Below are 18,743 nucleotides of genomic sequence, written 5' to 3'. Positions count from 1 at the left end.
AGTTCTTTCTGATTCACCAGGTGGTGGCCTCAGGGGCCACCTGAGAGGCGGTGGGGGCGGGCTGAGACAAGATGTTTTGTCCCGCAGTGTGTGTGTGCCAGCCTCTCTGCCCCCCATTTAACCCGGGCTTCATCCTGAGGTCACTGGACAGACCCCATTTCCCAGATGAAGCCGCCGGGGTCTCACTGGACAGCTGAGTCCAGCCCGGGGTTTCTACCTCTGGGGTGACGCCCTTCACTGCTCCCCATGCCTTCGGGCTGGCAGTTGCTCTGTGTGTGTGTGTGCGCATGCGCACAGACGCTTGTGGGTGCCCTGAATGAGTAGGGGTGATGGGTGGCGGGAGCCGTGCACAAATTCTTTTGGTGCTGGTGGCTGGCTCAGAAGGGAGACGCTGGGGTGTAACGAGATCAGATAGCAGGTGGGCCAGGAGCTAAGAATAGGATTGGACACAGGCTCCTGGTGCAGGTGGGGGCGTGTTAGTGCCAGCCAGGAAGCAGTCCGCTGGAGCCAGGGAACAGAGCAGGGCCTGGGGTCGTAGGGTCCAGAACGCAGGGTTCCAGGGCAGGGGACAGGGTCCAGCTCAGCTCATAAACAGAGGTGATAGGACGGGACTCAGGGAGAGGCCAAGGCACTGGTCGCTGCTGCAGCTGCTGATGAGGTGAAGGCCCACAAGGGGCGTCCAGGAGGGGGGCTGTGGCTCTGCTGTGTTGTCCTGAACCCATTACCCCCACCCATTCATTCCACAACATAAGGCCATGTTGTCTGCAATGGGTGTCAGCTTCAAAGCCTCGCCTCCCACCCCCACCCACGCCCGTCCTCACAACCCACTCAGGGTCCCCCACACGTTGCAGAATCTTCTCAGCTCCGTGCCTTTGCCCAGGCTGCTCCCTCTGCTTGGCATCCTTCCCTCTCGACCTAGCCTCACACAGACCCTTCCAGGCGTCAGCCGTGCCCCTCACCATCCCTGGGTTGACACTTGTATTCCCATCCACCCCTGTTCACACTTACCTGGCAGTGACTGTCTCGTCAGACTGTGGGTCCCTGGGGTCCAGGTCTGGGGATGATTCAGGTCTGGTCCCGAGGCCCAAAGGTCTCAGTGGGCAGTTGGGTGGTCACTGGAGGTGAGAATGGGCCCCAGCTCTGCTCCACAGTTCTCCCCGGCCTCCCCAGGCGGTGCCCACCCTGCGAGCCTTCCCGGACAGGCCCTGACCCGCTCTGGGAGCGCCCCATCTCTGTGCACGCTGATCCCTGGGCCCCGGGGAGCAGCATGGCTAATGGTGCAGCCACTGTCTACCTGAGGCCATCCACGTCCTGGGAATCCTGTGACGTTCAGCCTGAACTAGGACCCCCCTCGGGCCCTCCCTTTCTTTCGTCTGTCTCCTCCTCCCTCCATTCTGGCAGGGTTAGTGTCTGGCAGAGTTAGGGTCTGTTTAGGGTCTCTAACACGCCCCCACCTGCGTCAAACCAGTCTCTTACCAAAGAGACTGTGGTAGCCAGGAGCCTGGCCAAGCTGTTCCCTGGAGCCAGGGTCCTGCTCCCCCATAACAGCACCCGCATGGAGCGGCTGCCTGAGGAGTCCTCGGGCCCTACCCCCCACCAGGTCTTCTGCTGGACAGCTGAAGAGTCCTCAGGGGCTACCTACTGCCCAGTCTTTGGGAGCTCCTTGAAGGGGGCACTGTGCCTAGGGGACGTGGAGCTCTGGGGGCCCGAGATGAGGGGGACAGGGCTGGGGTCCAACCATGTGGCAGCAGTTTCTTTTTTTTTTTTTTTGACATTTATCATGGTTTATTTTATTTTTTAATACATGTTTGCTTTTTTGGGGCAACAGTTTCGACTGGGAGAGAGGCTCGGGAGACCTGAGGCGGGGAGGCGAGGAGCTGGGAGGTCCTCAGACCACTTTGAATCCACCTTAATCCCGTCTGTAGCCAAAACCCAGCCCCAGCGCTCAGTATGACCTGTCTGGGGCCAGGGGCGCCCCCCTCATGGCCGTGATCCAGGACTGGCCTGGGGCCCAGCACGATGTGGAGGCGCTGGGGGCCTGTGCCAGGCCCTGGGCTTCAAGACCACCCTGAAGACAGACCCTACAGCCCAGGTGAGGGGAAGCCCAGAACTTCCGGTGGTGCTCTGAGGAAGCGCATCCCCCACCAGGACCCTGGGAACTCTCTCCTTAGCCTCTTACCAATCGTGGGCAGGAAGTGCACCCCCAAGTCTAGCCTCCATCCTCCCTGCTGCACGCATCCAGAACCCACTTCCCTGCCTCTGGAAGCACAGTCTCCAGGGACCCTGAAGCCCCCCACACTGGCCATTTCTCTTCTCCCCTGCTCAAGGCCCTGGCTGGACCCTCAGGCTTTTCCTGGGAGGGTCTCAGGTTCCTTCCCAGACACCTGTCAGCTCACTGCCCTCCCCTCACAGCTCTTAACTTTTTGGTGCAGCTTCTCCACGGGGGCCAGAGAACCAGCTGCAGGAGGCTGGACCCACGTCACCTCCAATGAGGCCACGCAACAGGGGGGTTAGAAAAAGAACTTGTGGGACTTCCCTGGTGGCCCACTGGTTAAGAATCTGCCTGCTAATACAGGTAGCACGGGTTTGAAACCTGGTCAGGGAACTAGGATCCCACATGCCACGTGGCACGGCCAAAAAAAATTTTTTTTAATTTAAAAAAAAAGAAAGAAAGAAAGTAAAAGGATTTGCTCCCCAGGCCTGAGGCTGGAAGGAGGTGGGAGGTAGTGTGGCAGGGGGTTAGAGAAACCACCCAGAGAGAGGGCCACCAGATGCTAGGGAGGCCGTGACTGTGGCCCAGGCCTGATCTCATCCTCACCCCCAGGCTTTCCAGGAGGAGATGGCCCATTTCTGGGAGTGGCTGGATGCCTGCAGGGGCCCTGTGAGCTGTGCCCTTGTGGCCTTGATGGCCCACGGGGGGCTTCAGGGGCAGCTACTGGGGGCTGATAGGTAAGAGGTGCAGCCAGAGGCGCTGGTGCAGGAGCTGAGCTGCTGTAGGGCCCTGTGGGGCCGCCCCAAGATCTTCCTGCTTCAGGTTTGCCGTGGGGTGAGCAGGGCCTGGGGCCCGCCCTGGAGGCTTGGCCAGGTCCTGCCCTCCAGCCCACCTCCTGCAGCCCTGGCTCTCCTCACCCAGCCCTCAGCCTCCCAGGACTTGCTGTCCACCTCCTCCAAGAAGCCTGAGTGAGCCCTGCCCTTTCCCCACCCGCTCTCCCAGCGTCTCCTAGGGGTCATGTCCATGAACTTGAGCACTTCACCCTCAGCACCTGTCATTCGGTGCTCTGAATGTTTCCAGCCTGGCAGCCTGCCCAGGAGCTCTGGGGGCTGGGGGCTAGAGCCCTGGAAGCACCCCCAGGTGTCTCCTGAGTGAAAGGACCTGACTGTTCCCTCCTTCCGCAGGGCACAGGGATGCTGGCGTGGGACACACACTCTCCCCTGGTTGTGGCTCTGGCTGCGGGCACCACCAGCCACCCCCTCCCCGACCGATGTCCTCCACATCTATGCTGATATGCTAGGTGGGTCTACCTACCTCAGGGAGCCTGGGCTTGAGCGGGGCTGGTGGGGGGAGCTGTCTGGAGAGCACTTCCGGGGCTCTGAGCTGGGATCCTGCTGCCACCTCCTTCCTCTCTTCGCCAAGAAGATGGGAAGGAAAACCTTACATGGCAAAGGCCTTTGAAAATCGAGAGTTTCTTCCCCTACTTGAGCCCGAAACAACTCTGGAGACAGGAAGGTGGAATAGCTTTTCCGAGGTCACACAGCTGGTAAGAAGCAGCAGGGCTGAGATTTGAAACTTGATCTGTCTTTCCTGCTCTGCACTCTTTCTACTACCCTTTGTGCCCTTGAGCAAGACTGGAGGAGACCCTTGGGGCTGGTGGAGTCCCAGGACGCTGGGTAAAAGGCATTGGTCCCTCTTGCAGGCAGCTTCTCCAGGGGCCCCACTCCAGGGAGCCCTAACCAAGCAGACATCTTGATGGTCTACGCAGCCACTGAAGGTAAGGGGATGGGTCTTCACAAAGCCCATTACACAGGGCCTAGCCCCCTGGCCAGAGATCTGAAGTGGCTTTAGGGGCATCTGGGGCTTGGCTGTTGGGGTGCAGGGGCACCAGCCTCGTTGCAGTTAAGCCATCTTCCTTCCATGTATATTATTTATGATAATAGTAACAATGGTGAGCACATATTGAGGGCTGGCTCTGCTAAGCACCGTACCTGCATCCTTTCCTCTAGGCTATAAGTTCCATGAGGGCAGGACAGTTCTGTCTGCCTCAGGGCCCTGGCCAGTGCCTGGCACGTAGTAGGTTCACAGTAAATGTTTCTTCGATATTGAATCCATTGTATAATCACTACACAAACATTGAGCAACAACTTGATCCAGAAGTGAGAAGTTCCTGCTCCCTGCCGCATTCTCTTGCCTGACTGCTGGGGTCCTGTGTGCTTGCCCCCACTTCCACCAACAATAGGCCCCTGGGGATTGGAAGGCAGCTGGCAGGGGCCTGAGTCTGACACTCTGGCCCTGGTCACCTGGCCTGGGCTGTGTAGCCTTTCGGGATGAGAAGGGCTCAGACTTTATCCAGACACTGGTGGAGGTCCTCAGAGCTGACCCCAGGGGAGACCTCCTGGAGCTGATGACTGAGGTGAGTTGGGGGTGGGGGGGGTCGCCTGGGGAGAGGAGCTGGATTCATCCTTCTTCTCAGCCCTGGTGTTCTGATCACCTCCTATTCACCCCATTGCAGAGGGAGGGATACACTCAATAGTATGAGATGGTTAAACACACAACACCCGGCCCTGGACAGTGAGACGGACAGCAGTTATTAACCACATATACTCACAGCTGGAGGAGGAGGACACCTCAGGCCATTCGGGCCACTCAGTGTTTGCGTGGGGAGCATAGGGAACCAGCAGGGGCTGTAGACGCAGGCTTTGTAGTAATGGGGTGGGGTACTAGTTTGAATAATTTCACAGGCTGGCAGGGAGCTGAAGCCCCTCAGGATGAGAACTGGGGTGGAGTGTGGCTGGTCTGGCTGGTGGGGGAACTAGCGGGATGGGGGGGCCTTCCCTGCTGGGTGGAGGGGTACAGCTGACAAGAGCAGGGGAAACCAACGGGGCTGTGAGACCCAAAGATGTGAAGGCAACACTTGAAACTTTAGGCCTTACAATACACTGGGTGCCAGGCTGGGCGCTGGGGGACCCGGTAGTCCTGGGCACAGGCTAAGTGTGGTCGGCACAGGTCAATCGGCAGGTGTGCAAGCTAAACGTGCTGGGTCCCGACTGTGATGAGCGCCGCAAGGCCTGTCTGGAGATCTGCAGCTCGTTGAGGCACCGGCTCTGCCTGCAGGCCTGACTGAGCCCGCGGCTACCAAGGGGATGCTGACCGTGGGTGGCCACACACCAACGCCACCCCTGACCCCATCCGCTCCTCGGTTTCCTCATCTAAAAACGGCGCGATAGCACGGGAGGCTCAGCCGCCATGGAATAAACATGATGATCGCTGTACACGTGAATAGCGCCTGCACGCAGGAAGCTGTGACACTAAGTGAGATAATGTATGCGGAGTGCCTGGCACTTCAGAGGCTGGGCCCACTGGGTGAGGAGGGGGAGCAGGGGAGGCGCCAGGGCAGCCTCCGGCTCTAAGAAACCCAACATGGGCTATGCTGAGCTGGATGTCCTGGGAAAGGGCAGCGCGGGGTCCACACCATCCTCCCAGCACGCGCACCCCACCTGCACACCACTCTGGGGCCACGGACAGGGCCTCTGCCTATACAGCAGTCCGAGTCCATTCTGGGGCCACAAGACTGGAACAGAGCATGGCAGGTTTAGCGGTGCTGTGATAGGGAAAGCAAAGGGGTTGGGGGAGCAGAGGGCAACTCCTGACCCACCGCGGGCCGGGGGCACGTGGGAGAAGAGATCAGGAGCCTCTCGGGGCAGGAGGGGCTTGGGCAGCCTCACCCAGGATCGAACCCTCACTTGGGCTGTGCTCAGTAGCGCTCAGTCGCACAGCTTGGAGCCCCGCTCACACCGAGCCCGAGGGGCGGGGCTCCTTGCCAGTGTGAGCATGCGCATTAGGGCATACGGAGCAGGCGTCTGAGAAAGCTTTATGAGAAAAGCTGGAAGGCAATCGCGCGCAAGGCCGCGTGGCCTAATGGATAAGGCGTCTGATTCCGGATCAGAAGATTGAGGGTTCGAGTCCCTTCGTGGTCGTTGCAGAGGTTGCTTTTTCTACCCCACGTAAAGGAGGAAAAAAAAAAAAAACATTTTCCCTCTCTCCAGACTGCTCCCTACGCGGGCCTAGGATCCTCGGGCTGTGTCAGCCCCTCGGACTTAACCCTGAACCTGCAGCTGCGTAGCTCGGGTCGCCTGGGAGACCCCGAGGGCGCTGTGAGGACCTACAGTGGTCAGATCCAGGCGGAATGCTGACTCTGAAGTCCACCGGCCATGAGTGCCGGGAGCCCACACGGGACTGGCCGCATGAATATAGTTCAGACGACGAGAACTGCGACAGATGAGGGGTTGAACTTTTGCACGGGTAGGTCACCCCCAAGGGGTCAGTGGACAGGGGCATTTAAAAGTATAATAGATTATTGTGATGAAGAAGTTTTGGAAACAGATGGTAATGATGCTTGCACAATATTGTAAATGTAACTGATGTCAGTAAATTGTACAGTTAAAAATGGTTAAAATTTAACCTTACGCATATATTCTACAATAAAAAATGTAAAAAGAAATTAATAGATTATTTCGATTTCTTGCAGTGAGAGTATACCCTTAAATGATTAGTGTGAATGTATTTTTAAAAGTTTAAATGTAAAGAATATGCCCAGGATTGAGTCATCATTTTACCTGGAAAAAACGACTCTACCTGCGGAACCGAGTTCTTACTAAGGGATTCTGGCTAAGCGGAATGACCAAAGTGAAGGGACCTCCTCCCACCAAGGAAAACGCTGGGGGAATGGCAGCTGAGCGTGTACCCCTACAGTGGGCACAGGTGACCTTGGGGTCATGAGGAGTGTCACCATCTCCTTTATCGTTTTTGTGATGTCTCAGTGGTTTACTAAGGGCTTATAAATAAAAAGAGAAACTTCATTAAGGTAAACATTTTTATTATTTTCCCTACTTTTATTGAGATATAATTGGCATACAGCACTGTATAAGTTTAAGGTGTACAGCATAATGATTCGACTTACATACATCATGAAATGGTTATCACAGGTTTAGTGACCATCCATCATCCTGTGATGAGAACTCATAGGATTTACTGTCTTAACTCTTAGGATTAACTCTTCTTATAACGTACAGCAATGTTAATTCTCTTTATCACGTTGAACACTACACCTCTAGTACTTACTTATAACTGGAAGTTGGTACCTTTTGACTACCTTCATCTAATTCCCTCCACGCCTCCCTCCACCCCGCCTCTGGTAGCCACAGTAAGACAAATACTTTAGAGGTGGCAAAGAATACCCATCTTCTGGTGGGAAAGTAAACGCTGGGTCCTCTGATGCTACAGTTTCACGCTCTACCAACTGAGCTGGCCGGGCAGATACAGAGCCATAACGGAGCATCCTTAGGACAAAGACCTAAGGCCATTGGGCTCTGCTAAAAACTGCACAGACTTGGGACCAGGAAACACTTTTGGTCTAAAGGGCAACGTAGGGAGGAGGGTGAAGATAGGGACCGACACTTTTCCCAAGCGCCCGGCTGTTCCCTCTCTCCCGTCCGCTCCCACATTTTGCATAGCGAACGCCTTCTTGATGTTAATTATCCCAGGACTCGGATTCTCCTAAAAAGAGGGGGAAAGGGCTCATCCGGGACTTGATCCGCCGACTTCCTACATCCTAAGCGAGGATCGTACCTTAGCTCCATCCGCGCGTGCGCGATCTCTCCCGGGCTCCAGGATGCTCGGGAACCGGCGGGATCTAAGAGGATGCACCCGCCGAATACGGACGTCAAGGGGACCAAGGACCCGCCGAGCTGGAGCCGGGAGGCTGTGCGTAATGTGCAGGAACCACGGGGAGGTGAAAGAAAGACTGGTTTAAGACTCTTGTAAGGTACTTCTTGTCAGCCCCGGTGGCCTAATGGATAAGGCATTGGCCTCCTAAGCCAGGGATTGTGGGTTCGAGTCCCACCCGGGGTACAAGGGGTAGCATTTTAAACTTTCTGCCGGAGGAAAAATGAAATAAAGCCAGCTGTCTACTTAACCGAGTGGGAAATTAAGGAGCCCTGGGTTTTAGCCAGACGCCACCCTAAAGCGAAGTTGGGCAAGGCTTACTTTTCCGATAAAGATGTGCGCGTTTTCAGAATACGTCCATAATAAAGTTTTCTCTTTTTTTAATCCATGCCTTCATCCTCAAGGTAAAAATCTCCCAAACTGCAGGACATGGTGGAGTAAAATCAGAAGCCTCCTTTACCACATGCCCAAAGAGGAGGTGAGGCTGAGGCTTTGTCATATATACACATAGTTCTCTTTTACTTTTAAAAACCATGGGTGGGACTCTTCTGTTCCTCCAGCTCTGGCCTTACTTCTGCTTTCCCAAGCACCTGAGGTCCCATCATCCCTACTCAAACCAGGAACCTCATCTCAATGCAGCATCTCTCACCATCATATGTGGCCTTCAGAGAACAGCGACCACAGAGCTATCCAAGGCTGCTGGTGCTTCCCTCACCAATGTTTCTCAGTGCCTTATTGAAGGGAATGTCCCTGGGGCCCTCTCAGTGGGGTGGTGGGTGTGCTTTTCGTGTATGATAGACCCAGTCCAGCATTTCTGTCTCACAGAGACTTCGGATTCCTTTCTCTACATGATGCCAGGAACATTCTTGAATCTTAATCTCCGTAAACATAGGCCACCATTGAGTTCCATGCTTAGCCAACCAACTAAGGAAACTGGCAGAGCCACATTCAGCTGCGCAAGATAACACATTAGATACAGGCTTGCTGGGAAGTGCACCCAGAGCAATAATGTCACCAGTTGCAAAAATCATATCCCATCCTCCTTATTCTAACATCCTTGGGTCCATTCCCACACACATTCCCTAGTTCTCTGCTGGCATAAATGAGCAAAATTTGCAATTCTTTTGGCATATGAATGATTTCCTCCCAGGCCAGCCTTTGTCCTTCTCCTACAGCATGCTGATCTGATTGTAGTTATAGGGCAACCAGTGTTAGGGGGTAACAAGGCTGGCTGGTATGGGCTTTGAGGAGAACTGTCATCCCCTGTCTCATCAGTCATGCTCCAGGTGAGATTATTATAGGATATTCAAACACAGGAAGGCTACTCTTCTCAGATATCAGAGGACAGGCTGCTTTCACTGGCAAGGGAGGCTCCAAATGACTCAGGGGTTCAAGATTCTCAACTAGGTCTGAGCCCACCTAGATGTCCCCAGGCTTCGGCTCCACTCCTTCATAATCAATGCCATTTCTTCCACATGAAGGATCTCCCAAGGCTATGAACTCAACTTACATTGTCATTCCGCAACATACTTCATTCGATTATGTGTTTGATTTTCAGCAATGTCAGCCCTGCAGCTATACGATTATTTTATGGCTGCCAGAAAACGTCCTTGGATCTCTGAACATGACTTAGGCTGAAAATTTAAAGGCCTGATCTTGTCATTTTCTTTCTTTAAGCAACTGGATGCACCCAGGAGAATCCTTTCCATGCCACAGTCCTTGTAGTCACCTTTACTGCCATAAGAGTCAAGTGCAGCAGCCAAGTGGTCCCCCATGGCACTTGCTTCAGTTGGCACTTCATCATAATCAACCAGGTGATAGGTGGCTTGATAACGATGCCCTTGCATGCCACGAGTCACCAGTATCCCATGTCCCATTGGCAAGGAGCTCAAGCCCAAATTCATTACCAAACCAGGGTCCACGCAGCAGTCAAAAAACCCATCCGTTGCGGGGTGGGGGTAATGGGGAGAGGTTGGTACAAGGATACAAGCTTTTAATTATAAGACGAATAAGTTGTGGGGATCTAATGTACAGCATGGTGATTATAGTTAATAATACCGTAAACTTCAAATTGCTAAGAGTAGATCTTAAGTGTTCTCAACACACACGCACACACAGAAGGTAACTTTGTGAAGTGATGGATGTGTTAATTAGCTTGATTGTGGTAATCATTTCACAAGGTAAGATATATCAAATCCTCACGTTATACACCTTCAATATATATGATTTTTATTTGTCAATTATACCTCAATGAAGCTGGGGGAGGGTAAGAAAACCTATTTGTTATTGTAAGACTAATGAAAACTGGTAACTATGTAAAAAGCATTGTTAAGGAGGCAGTTGAGAAGGCAGAAGGGGAACCGTGAGAAGGCAGCTACCACCCATGGGGCTGGAGGACCACGGGAAGAGGTTGGGATTATTAAAAGTTAGAAGCTTGGAGAGAAATTGTGGAGCTTAAAATCCAATCTCTGGAAAAGAGGAGCAGTTCAGCTGAGCTCAGAGGAGGGTCCCCTGGGACTGGCGTCCCCAGATGCCTGAGGAGGGGACCTCAGTCAGCTTGCGCGGGTGTCCCTCATGAGCCATGATGAGGGTGGTTCTGTGAGTGCTGGGAAAACTTCAAACTGGATTCAGCTGCCATTTCTGGAAAGAACTTCTATTGCAGGAATAAAAAAGTGAGGCTGGGTGGGGTGGGTGGCAGTAGGAATGGGAAACAAACAGGAAGTAGAGTCCCTTCCTCCTCCTCCAGCCTTTCAGCCTCTCGAGTGCCTCCTATTGGCAAAATATGACACAGATCCGCTGGCAAAGCGCAGTACAGTCAGTCCCCCACATACGAACCTTCAAGTTGCGTACTTTCAAAGATGCGAATGTGAGTTCACATGTCTAATCACGTAAGTTAGTTCACGTGTCTGGCGTATATTGTCACATGCGTGCATCCTATACAAGTGGTTATGCTTTTGTGTACTTTACTGTACAGTACTGTATAGAGGACAGTAGTACAGTGTCTTTATTTCAAGCCCAGGATATTCGGAAGCAAGCGTAAAAACAGCGGTGATGTAGCTGGTACTACTGTACTTTTCAAGGTACTGTACTGTAAGATTAAAAATGTTTTCTTTATTTTGTGTGAGTGTTTTTTATGTATTATTTGTGCAAAAAGTATTATAAACCTATTACAGTGCAGTACTATATAGCCGATTGTATTAGTTGGGTACCTAGTCTAACTTTGTTGGACTTAGGAACAAATTGGACTTATGAACGTGCTCTCGGAATGGAACTCGTTCGTATGTAGAGGACTTACTGTGTCACTAAGCAGGGTCTAGACGGTGAGTTTGAAGCTGAGGGATAAAAGTTTAAATACTGGCCCACGTGTCTATCCTGCTGCCCCCTCCCTCTTCCTTACAGATGCCGCCTCAGAGTGTTCCCTTCATGAACTGATTACACAAAAATCCCTGGAAACTTGTCCTAAAATAGTTGGAAACAGACTCTGAGAATGAAACACTTACCGAACCAAACTTGGGTCTGCTCAGCTTTGTGCAATAAAGCCAATCTACTGACACCGGGTGGTGGTGAAGGAAAGTGCAGCGTTTATTGCAGGCACTGCGCAAGGAGTCCAGTAAGCTAGCGCTCAAAAACCCCGAACTCCCCAGAAGGCTTTCAGGGAAAGGTTTTTAAAGACAAGGTGAGGGATGTGGGTTGTGGGGTGTGTGATCAGCTCATGGACATTCTTCTGATTGGTTGGTGGTGAGGTAATCGGGAGTCAACATCATCAACCTTCTGGCTCCAACCGGTCTGGGGTCTACGTGCTTTTGGGCAATCTACAGTTAACTTCTTCCACCTGGTGAGGGTTTCAGGCTCTGCAAAACAGCTCAGAATATTATCTACAGCCCTTGAGGAGGAACTGAAGGTGCTTGATTTTGTTTAACGGCTAAACTACTGTCTTGCTTGACTGTTTTCCTTTCTTTCTCACTTCTCTGATTAAATTTATTCTTTGGAACTTGGGGAAGGCCTAGGAGGCTAAACTTTTCTACAGACGAGAGGCAGGCAGAGGACATAGGGGGATCTGTCCCTGGAAGGCCCCATAGGGTCCTGCTCGGTTACAAGATTCCAAGGTTGAATCACCTTCTGGCTGCCTGGCACCAAGGAGAACATCACTGGTGGTAGGCAGACTTCTGAGAGACCCGGGTGTGCTGGAGCCATGCAATTATTAAGCCTTTTGTCCCTGTTGAACTGGGATGGCTGTATGGGAGGGAGCTCACCCCATGTCTCTGGCATTTTGGAGATACAGTGGAAATGTGATCATTGTAAGCATTGTGGAATTATGTGTTGATGCATTGAAACAAAAATGTTTCAATGTCTTTAATGCATTGAAACCGGAGAATGACAGCCTCGGGTGGACTAATCACCAATTCAAGGCAGTGTGAACATCAGAGGCTGCTCTGGCAGCATTGAAAGCAACCTACATCTCCTACAGCTGAAGGGCCGATAAAGCTGAAGGCCAGGCTCAGGAGCAGGCCTTGAGGCAGACTTGAATTCTCAGTCTCAGCAAATTTCCTGGGCCAATGTCAGGGTGCTGATAGGGAAGAAATGGGACCCTCAAACTTGCAATGGGGATATCTGGGTAGCTGCGTTGAGAACCTTGAACTCTCGGGGCCATCAAACTTGGAATGGATATATCTGGGTAGCTGCATTGAGAGCCTTGAACTCTCGGGGCCTGCTGTGGGGGCCCAGGCCTCCACCCCCTTGCCTGGAGACTAGGAGGAACCTCAAATGAGGCAGGTATTTTACAAAACATTTGGTCACTTCAGACCTGCTCCAACTTCCCCTCCAGGCCACCATACCAAATACTAGGGTCACATCCCAGCATGACTCAACTGGGAAAGTACTGGGACTGCTTCTGTAGGATCTGGATGACGTGTCAGCGGTGACCTGGAGAGTCTGCCTGGAGTGGATCCTGACGGTCCTGCATCTGGGTGAGGAGAATAAAAAGCTGGAAAAAGGAGAGATTATCATATGGGACACTCTTCCATGACACAGAACTTAACGCCTGGCATGGTCCCTCAAACTGGTTGTGATACTCAGCTGGCATGGCTCTTGGAAGGATGGAAAAAGCAATGGCCTACATTAAATGAAGTAGAATTGCCAGAAATGCCATGGCAAACTGTGAAGGAAGGAATCAGAAGGGACAGAGATACTGGTGCACCAACATGGCTCTACGGCATGCTGCAATGGAACAAGACCCACCAGCTGACTATGGATCTTGGCGGTGCCCGCAGGAAATGCTATTCACCGAGGCAATGAGACTTGCATGGTTGAGGGGACGCACCAGCATCTCTGAGAAGCTTCGGAGGTACTGTTTTCTGGTCTGGTGCCTACTGGGACATATCCGAAGTAGAAGGTAAGCTTTTGTACCTTGTCTCTCCTATTATTAAAGGAAGCCCAGCACTTTTTTAAAAATTGAAGTATAGTTGATTTACAATGTTGTGTTAGTTTCTGCTGTACAGCAAAGCGATTCAGTTATACATACATATATATATACATTCTTTTAAAAATTCTTTTCCATTATGGTTTATCACAGACTATTGAATATAGTTCCCTGTGCTGTACAGTAGGACCTTGTTGTTTATCCAGTCTATATATAATAGTTTGCATTGGCTAACCTCAAACTCCCAATCGATCCCTTCCCTACCCTCCTCCCCCTTGGCAACCACAAGTCTGGAAGGAAGCCCAGCACTTTGACAGGACCCTGTGATGGGTAATTTTGTGTGTGAATTTGGCCAGGCTATGGTGCCCAGATGTTTGGTCAAACACCAGTCTAGATGTTGCTGTGAAGGTATTTTTTAGATGTGACTAACATTTAAATCAGTAGAGTTGAGTAAAGCAAATTATCTTCCCATAATGTGGGTGGGCTTCTCCCAGTCAGTTGAAGGTCTTAAGAGAGAAGACTAAGATTACCCCCAAGAGGAAAGAATTTTGCCTTGGACTGCCTTCTGACTCCAGACTGCAACATGGACTCTTGATGGAATACCCACCCCGCACATTTCACTTTGGGATCCCCACAACCGTGTGAGCCAATTTTTACAATCAATCACAGTCTCTCCCTCACTTTCCCCTTCCTCTCGCTCTCTTTCTCTCTCTCTCTCTGAGTTCTCCAGAAAAACAGACTACAACAGAACTCTGATGAATATAGTCTCTCTCGCTTTACGACGAGTAGGGTGCCCCAATCCAGGCACCAAGAGGGACACAGCCTGGCAGGCACCTCCCCACTGCCAAGCCCTCTCCTGCCCCCCGCTGGCCCCCACCATGGAAACCTGGATACCCAGATGACCCGACATCATGAGAGCCTCAGGGCCGGTGTTGCTAACCCTTCTGGCTCCCGTACCCCACCCCAAGAAAGGAACTCACATTTCCCTCACTGCTGCCTCTCGAGGAGAGGGACACCCAACCTCTACTTGGAGTAGCCCACGATTTCCAACTTTCTTTCTACTTTAGAAAGGGGAGAGGGGCTGGGACAGGAATAACGGCCAGATGAGGGGCTCCCTTCCCTGCCGCATCTCTGTCTCAGGAGGGAGGAAAGCTGCAGCAAATGCAGGTGGGGACACACAGGGCTGGGGGAGGCGAGGGTCCTGGGTGGGGAACACCCCCAGATACACATGGAGCATCACGTAGGTCCCTGCTTAGGGCCAGAGTTAGCTGAAAATCCATTTCCAAGTCTCCTATTGTCGCTCTCGTTCCACGTGTAGAACTGAGACTGAATGGGTTTGAGTCCTACTTTGAGCGATAATTCTTGGCCTGATAAGCGCTTGCCCCGATTGCGGGAATTTCAAGAAAGTTCTTAGAAAAGGAACCTCTCAGAGGGGCTCCTGACCCACTCTGTGTGCTGTATGTGGAACTGTGGAGTAAGTTTCAACTTTTAAATTCCAAAACGTATATAATAAAATATTAATGAGACAAAAGCAAGTTGCTCCGCCAAGCCCTGAGGGCAAAATTACATCCAACGTGGGGCTCGAACCCACGACCCTGAGATTAAGAGTCTCATGCTCTACTAACTGAGCTAGCCAGGCAAGGGTAGAAAAAAAGCACTCCTCACAAACTAGTTGGATTTCTTCAGAACTTTACTGTCCTAAAAATGGTGGGGACAAACCCTGGATCCTGTGCACACTACATCCCGGGCACTGGAGTGCTGAATTCTCGGGTCCTTTCAGCAGAGGACGAGAGCCCCAACAAGTTCCTGTCTGCTGTCCGGCCGTGGGTCTGTGTAGTCCCAGCAGCTCCGGGGAGCTGGAAAGTCGGGGGCAAGGGCACGAGGTTGGGTATCACTAGAGACTAGTAAGGATCGCGGTGTGATCCTCGCTTAGGGTGTGGGAGGTGTCGGGTTCCAATCAGGGACGATTTCTCATCATCAAACTCTCAGCCCTCTTTTGGACGAGTAGCCTGAAGCAAATCAGGAAGGCTCCATGGCCTCGCCTCGGGGACAAGCCAGGGAGGCCTTCCTTCCCAGGTGGATGCTGGACCCCCTTGCTAGCGGGGCAGCGCCGTTCAGGAAGAAGTGAGCACCAACCCCAGTTCTGACCCCTACATCAGGGTTCCAGAACTGTGAGGGTTTTCTGGGGCCGAGCTCAGGCCAAGAGGGACCCCGAGATGCTCGAGGCTCACCCGGGCTGGCCGGTTGGGAGGTGGCAGTCTCATTCTCAAGGTCCTGGATTTGTGTCCCATGTTGGGTGAAATTTCTGGCCTGGGAGACTTTCACACTCGCCCGGGCCGCAGGGACTCCCTCCTCCTCCTGGTCACCTGTCCCCTTCTCTAGCTGTTGGGGACTGGGTGGCCCTTGCGGCCTGGGGGAGTCTGGCTCTGCGGCTCTCGGGCCCTAGTGTGCGGGAGGCCCCTCTCCGTGAGGTTCTGGCAGCGCTGCACCTCTTCTTCTCCTTCTGGAATCGAAACCGAAACCTCCTCCGGCGCAAGTCCCTGCGGGCTTGGCGGCCGGAACTCGGCCCAGGATCGGAGGGCGGAGCCGCGGTCTCAGGCCTCCAAAGATAGACGTCAGGAATTGCTCAGGGGCTGGCTCGTTGGTCTAGGGGTATGATTCTCGCTTTGGGTGCGAGAGGTCCCGGGTTCAAATCCCGGACGACCCCCCCTTTTATTTTCAGACATCCCCAGTTTTCGGGCTGAAGACTCCGGAGCTCTGCGGAGTCCTGAGCGAGAGGATCTTGGTCCCCGCCTGCCGCGATCCGATCGGGCTGCGCCCAGTTCCGTGCTGCCAAGTGGCCATCGCTCCGCTTGGGGCGGGTGTTTCCAGGCCGGAGGCTTCGTCCTCGGGGCTCCGGGACTGGCCTGGAGACCTGGCGCTGGGGGAAGGAGCCCGAAGGGAGGGGCAGACACTTCTGTCTCCGCTCGCGGGAGACCAGGTCTGTGTGCCAGACAGTCGCTGGACCTGGGGTGACGATGTAACTTGGTCTGGGCGTGTATTTTTGCTTTGGGTCATAAATTCAAATTCCGGACAAGCCCACGTTTCAACGCCTTTTTCCTACTTGAGGGGCTGCCAAAAGGGCCTTCCACGACCAAGGGAAGGAAGGAAACCGCATTGGAGACTGAGCATGGGGACCGCGAAGGACCTGGGGTCCCCACAGGTGTCCAGAGGGCGGTGCTCTAGACACGGGGTCTCTTCTCCAAGTTGGAAGAACGGCAATGTTTACATAGGTTTTATTATTATTATCTGAGGCCAACAGATCCAGCCATTGAGAAGATGGCTTCTAACTCACAGTTTCCAAGAGGAGGGGGCACGCCTCCAGGTGGGGGGAGGGGGGCACAGGGGAAGCAACAGAGTCTGTCAGGAGGCGGAAGGAATGAGAAGAAAATGTGGGCAAAAGAGACTATTGTGGTTTCACGAAAGGTGAAACAGGTGAGGCAGGGAAAACAGGTTTAAATGGGTTAGTCTGAATAATTTCAGCGAGTTCTGGGGCATAGGTGCTGTCCCTAGTTGTCTGTTTCCCAGCCTTGAGGTGATTCAGGCAGATGGGTTGTGGCCCAGAGTGTAAGAGTCAGATAAAACAGGTGGTTGTGGACTCTGGATTGGTTGGTTTGTATCTGAAATGCCTGCTGGCAGAGGAATTGTTTACTATCTCCTAGAATTGGCCAACCTTGGGAGGGGCATTCCCTCCAGAGTCAGCAAGGCTCCAGACATCAAAGAATCAGAATACAGAAAAGAAAAGACATGTGTGACAGGGGCAGGGACTGAGGCTTTGGTTGAAATTTCAGGTCCCCCAATCTGGGAAGAGCTTCCTGATCCCAGGGCCAGGGGATTATGGCACAGAGCCCCTGCCAGGCGAGCTGCCGCAGAGCCAGATCTTCCCAGAACATGCAGAGGGGGCAGGGGGCTGGTGGGCCTCTTCTCTGACCTAAACGCCTGGGTTTCTCCAGTTAAGCCCAGGGTCGTGCAAGCTGGGTGCCCCTTTCATGCCTCCTGACTCTCAAGTCCCCGAGCGAGTGGGTTTCCTGCACAGAACCCCGGGCCCCACTTGGATGTCCAGGGAGGCCTCTCCCACCCCTGAGGCCTGGTGGGGGTCAACGGGGTAACTAAGCTCTCTGGCCAGCACTTCTCCTACACCCAGAGCCTTTTAAGACTCCCCTTTCCTTGAGGGGAAAGCACTACTGCCTCCACCAGCAGGTTAGTTCCTCTGCAAAGTCCTCTTCTGTGTCAGTGGTGTCCCTCCCTCAGGCCTGCCTTAACCCCCTTTGGCACCCGGTGGCGTCTGCTCCCCTCTACCCATGCCCTCAGTCTAGGGCCTGGCTCCAGCTGGGCATTTGTCCAGTGAACAGGAAGTGCGAACTGCAGAGGAAGGTCCCTGTGGAGGAATTCTTACCCTCACTTTGGCTTCAAATCCCCGAGGAGCCCAGTTTGCTTTTTCTGGTCATTTTATGGCAGAAACGGAATCCCTGGCAGAGCTGGTGTGGGGTCGGGGCCTGTGAGGATGGATCATGTGGCAGGCCCAGGGGGTGGCGGACCCAGATCCCAGTTGGACTCGAGTGGCCAGATCGGGCCTGGACACTGAAGTCTGGTGTCTGGGTGTGCTCAGCGGACAGGGAGGGGCCGTGACCCAGGTCACAGCAGTGGCAACGGCAACGCGGGGCGGGGAGTGTCCCCTGAGGGCTCCCTGAGTTTCCTCAACTTCCTCCTTCATCCTTTTGCTCCCTACGTAAACCCCCTCGCCGGGGCCCCTTCCCAGCTGCTGTCTGCACTGGAACGCGAGTCTGGGGCTCCGGGAGGCGGTTCTCTGGGCTGGATGGGGTGTGAGACTCGGGACCCCGCTGCGGGTCTTTCCAGTGAGTGGCGTGGGGGTGGGGGCGGCGGTCCCGGGGGCGTCCGGGGAGCCCGCGACGCCGGGGGCGGGGGGCCAAACCCGGCTCTCAGCTTCACTCTGCTGCCCAGCCCTTAGCCCAGTGACGGAAGAGGGACCTGGGGACGCTCTCCTGAGCTGATCATCTCAGTTTTCCACGGACGGAGAGGAGAGCAGAGGAGCGGGACCCTCCAAAACCCGCATCGGGACTTGCCAACTTGGGAGTCTCAGAGTGTGGCAATGCTGAGCCTTCCCATCCCCCTCCTGTCCATGGAATCAAATTCTTCCCTGACATTCGTGGGGAAAAGGGAAACGATCCATGGACGAGAAAACTGAGACAGTCCCGACCAGCGAGGACAGAGCCACGTTGAACTTAACAGGAGGGCCAAAAACCCTCAGAAAGTGGCTCGTTGGTCTAGTGGTATGATTCTTGCTTAGGGTGCGAGAGGTCCCGGGTTCAAATCCCGGACGAGCCC

General features: G+C 53.5%; 1 protein-coding gene and 5 non-coding genes across 6 annotated transcripts; 5 read left to right on the top strand and 1 right to left on the bottom strand.

The window, feature by feature from the left end:
- Nucleotides 1-2,905: 2,905 nt before the first annotated feature.
- On the top strand, nucleotides 2,906-5,335 carry LOC103002386 (putative caspase-16). Its single transcript, XM_007181584.1, is given in 5 exon segments — nucleotides 2,906-3,055; nucleotides 3,404-3,512; nucleotides 3,915-4,001; nucleotides 4,534-4,628; nucleotides 5,222-5,335. Coding segments are annotated over 5 exon segments (555 nt in total).
- A 784-nt stretch (nucleotides 5,336-6,119) lies between these two features.
- On the top strand, nucleotides 6,120-6,192 carry TRNAR-CCG (transfer RNA arginine (anticodon CCG)). The gene has a single exon. It is a non-coding gene; the product is annotated as a tRNA-Arg (tRNA).
- A 1,860-nt stretch (nucleotides 6,193-8,052) lies between these two features.
- On the top strand, nucleotides 8,053-8,125 carry TRNAR-CCU (transfer RNA arginine (anticodon CCU)). The gene has a single exon. It is a non-coding gene; the product is annotated as a tRNA-Arg (tRNA).
- Nucleotides 8,126-14,924: 6,799 nt separating this feature from the next.
- Nucleotides 14,925-14,997, bottom strand: TRNAK-CUU (transfer RNA lysine (anticodon CUU)). Its single transcript has one exon. It is a non-coding gene; the product is annotated as a tRNA-Lys (tRNA).
- Nucleotides 14,998-15,993: 996 nt separating this feature from the next.
- On the top strand, nucleotides 15,994-16,065 carry TRNAP-UGG (transfer RNA proline (anticodon UGG)). Its single transcript has one exon. It is a non-coding gene; the product is annotated as a tRNA-Pro (tRNA).
- A 2,606-nt stretch (nucleotides 16,066-18,671) lies between these two features.
- TRNAP-AGG (transfer RNA proline (anticodon AGG)) lies at nucleotides 18,672-18,743 on the top strand. The gene has a single exon. It is a non-coding gene; the product is annotated as a tRNA-Pro (tRNA).

Source organism: Balaenoptera acutorostrata, chromosome 15 (assembly GCF_949987535.1).
Source record: "Balaenoptera acutorostrata chromosome 15, mBalAcu1.1, whole genome shotgun sequence".
NCBI lineage: Eukaryota > Metazoa > Chordata > Mammalia > Artiodactyla > Balaenopteridae > Balaenoptera > Balaenoptera acutorostrata.
This window is presented reverse-complemented; position numbering and strand designations above follow the sequence as displayed.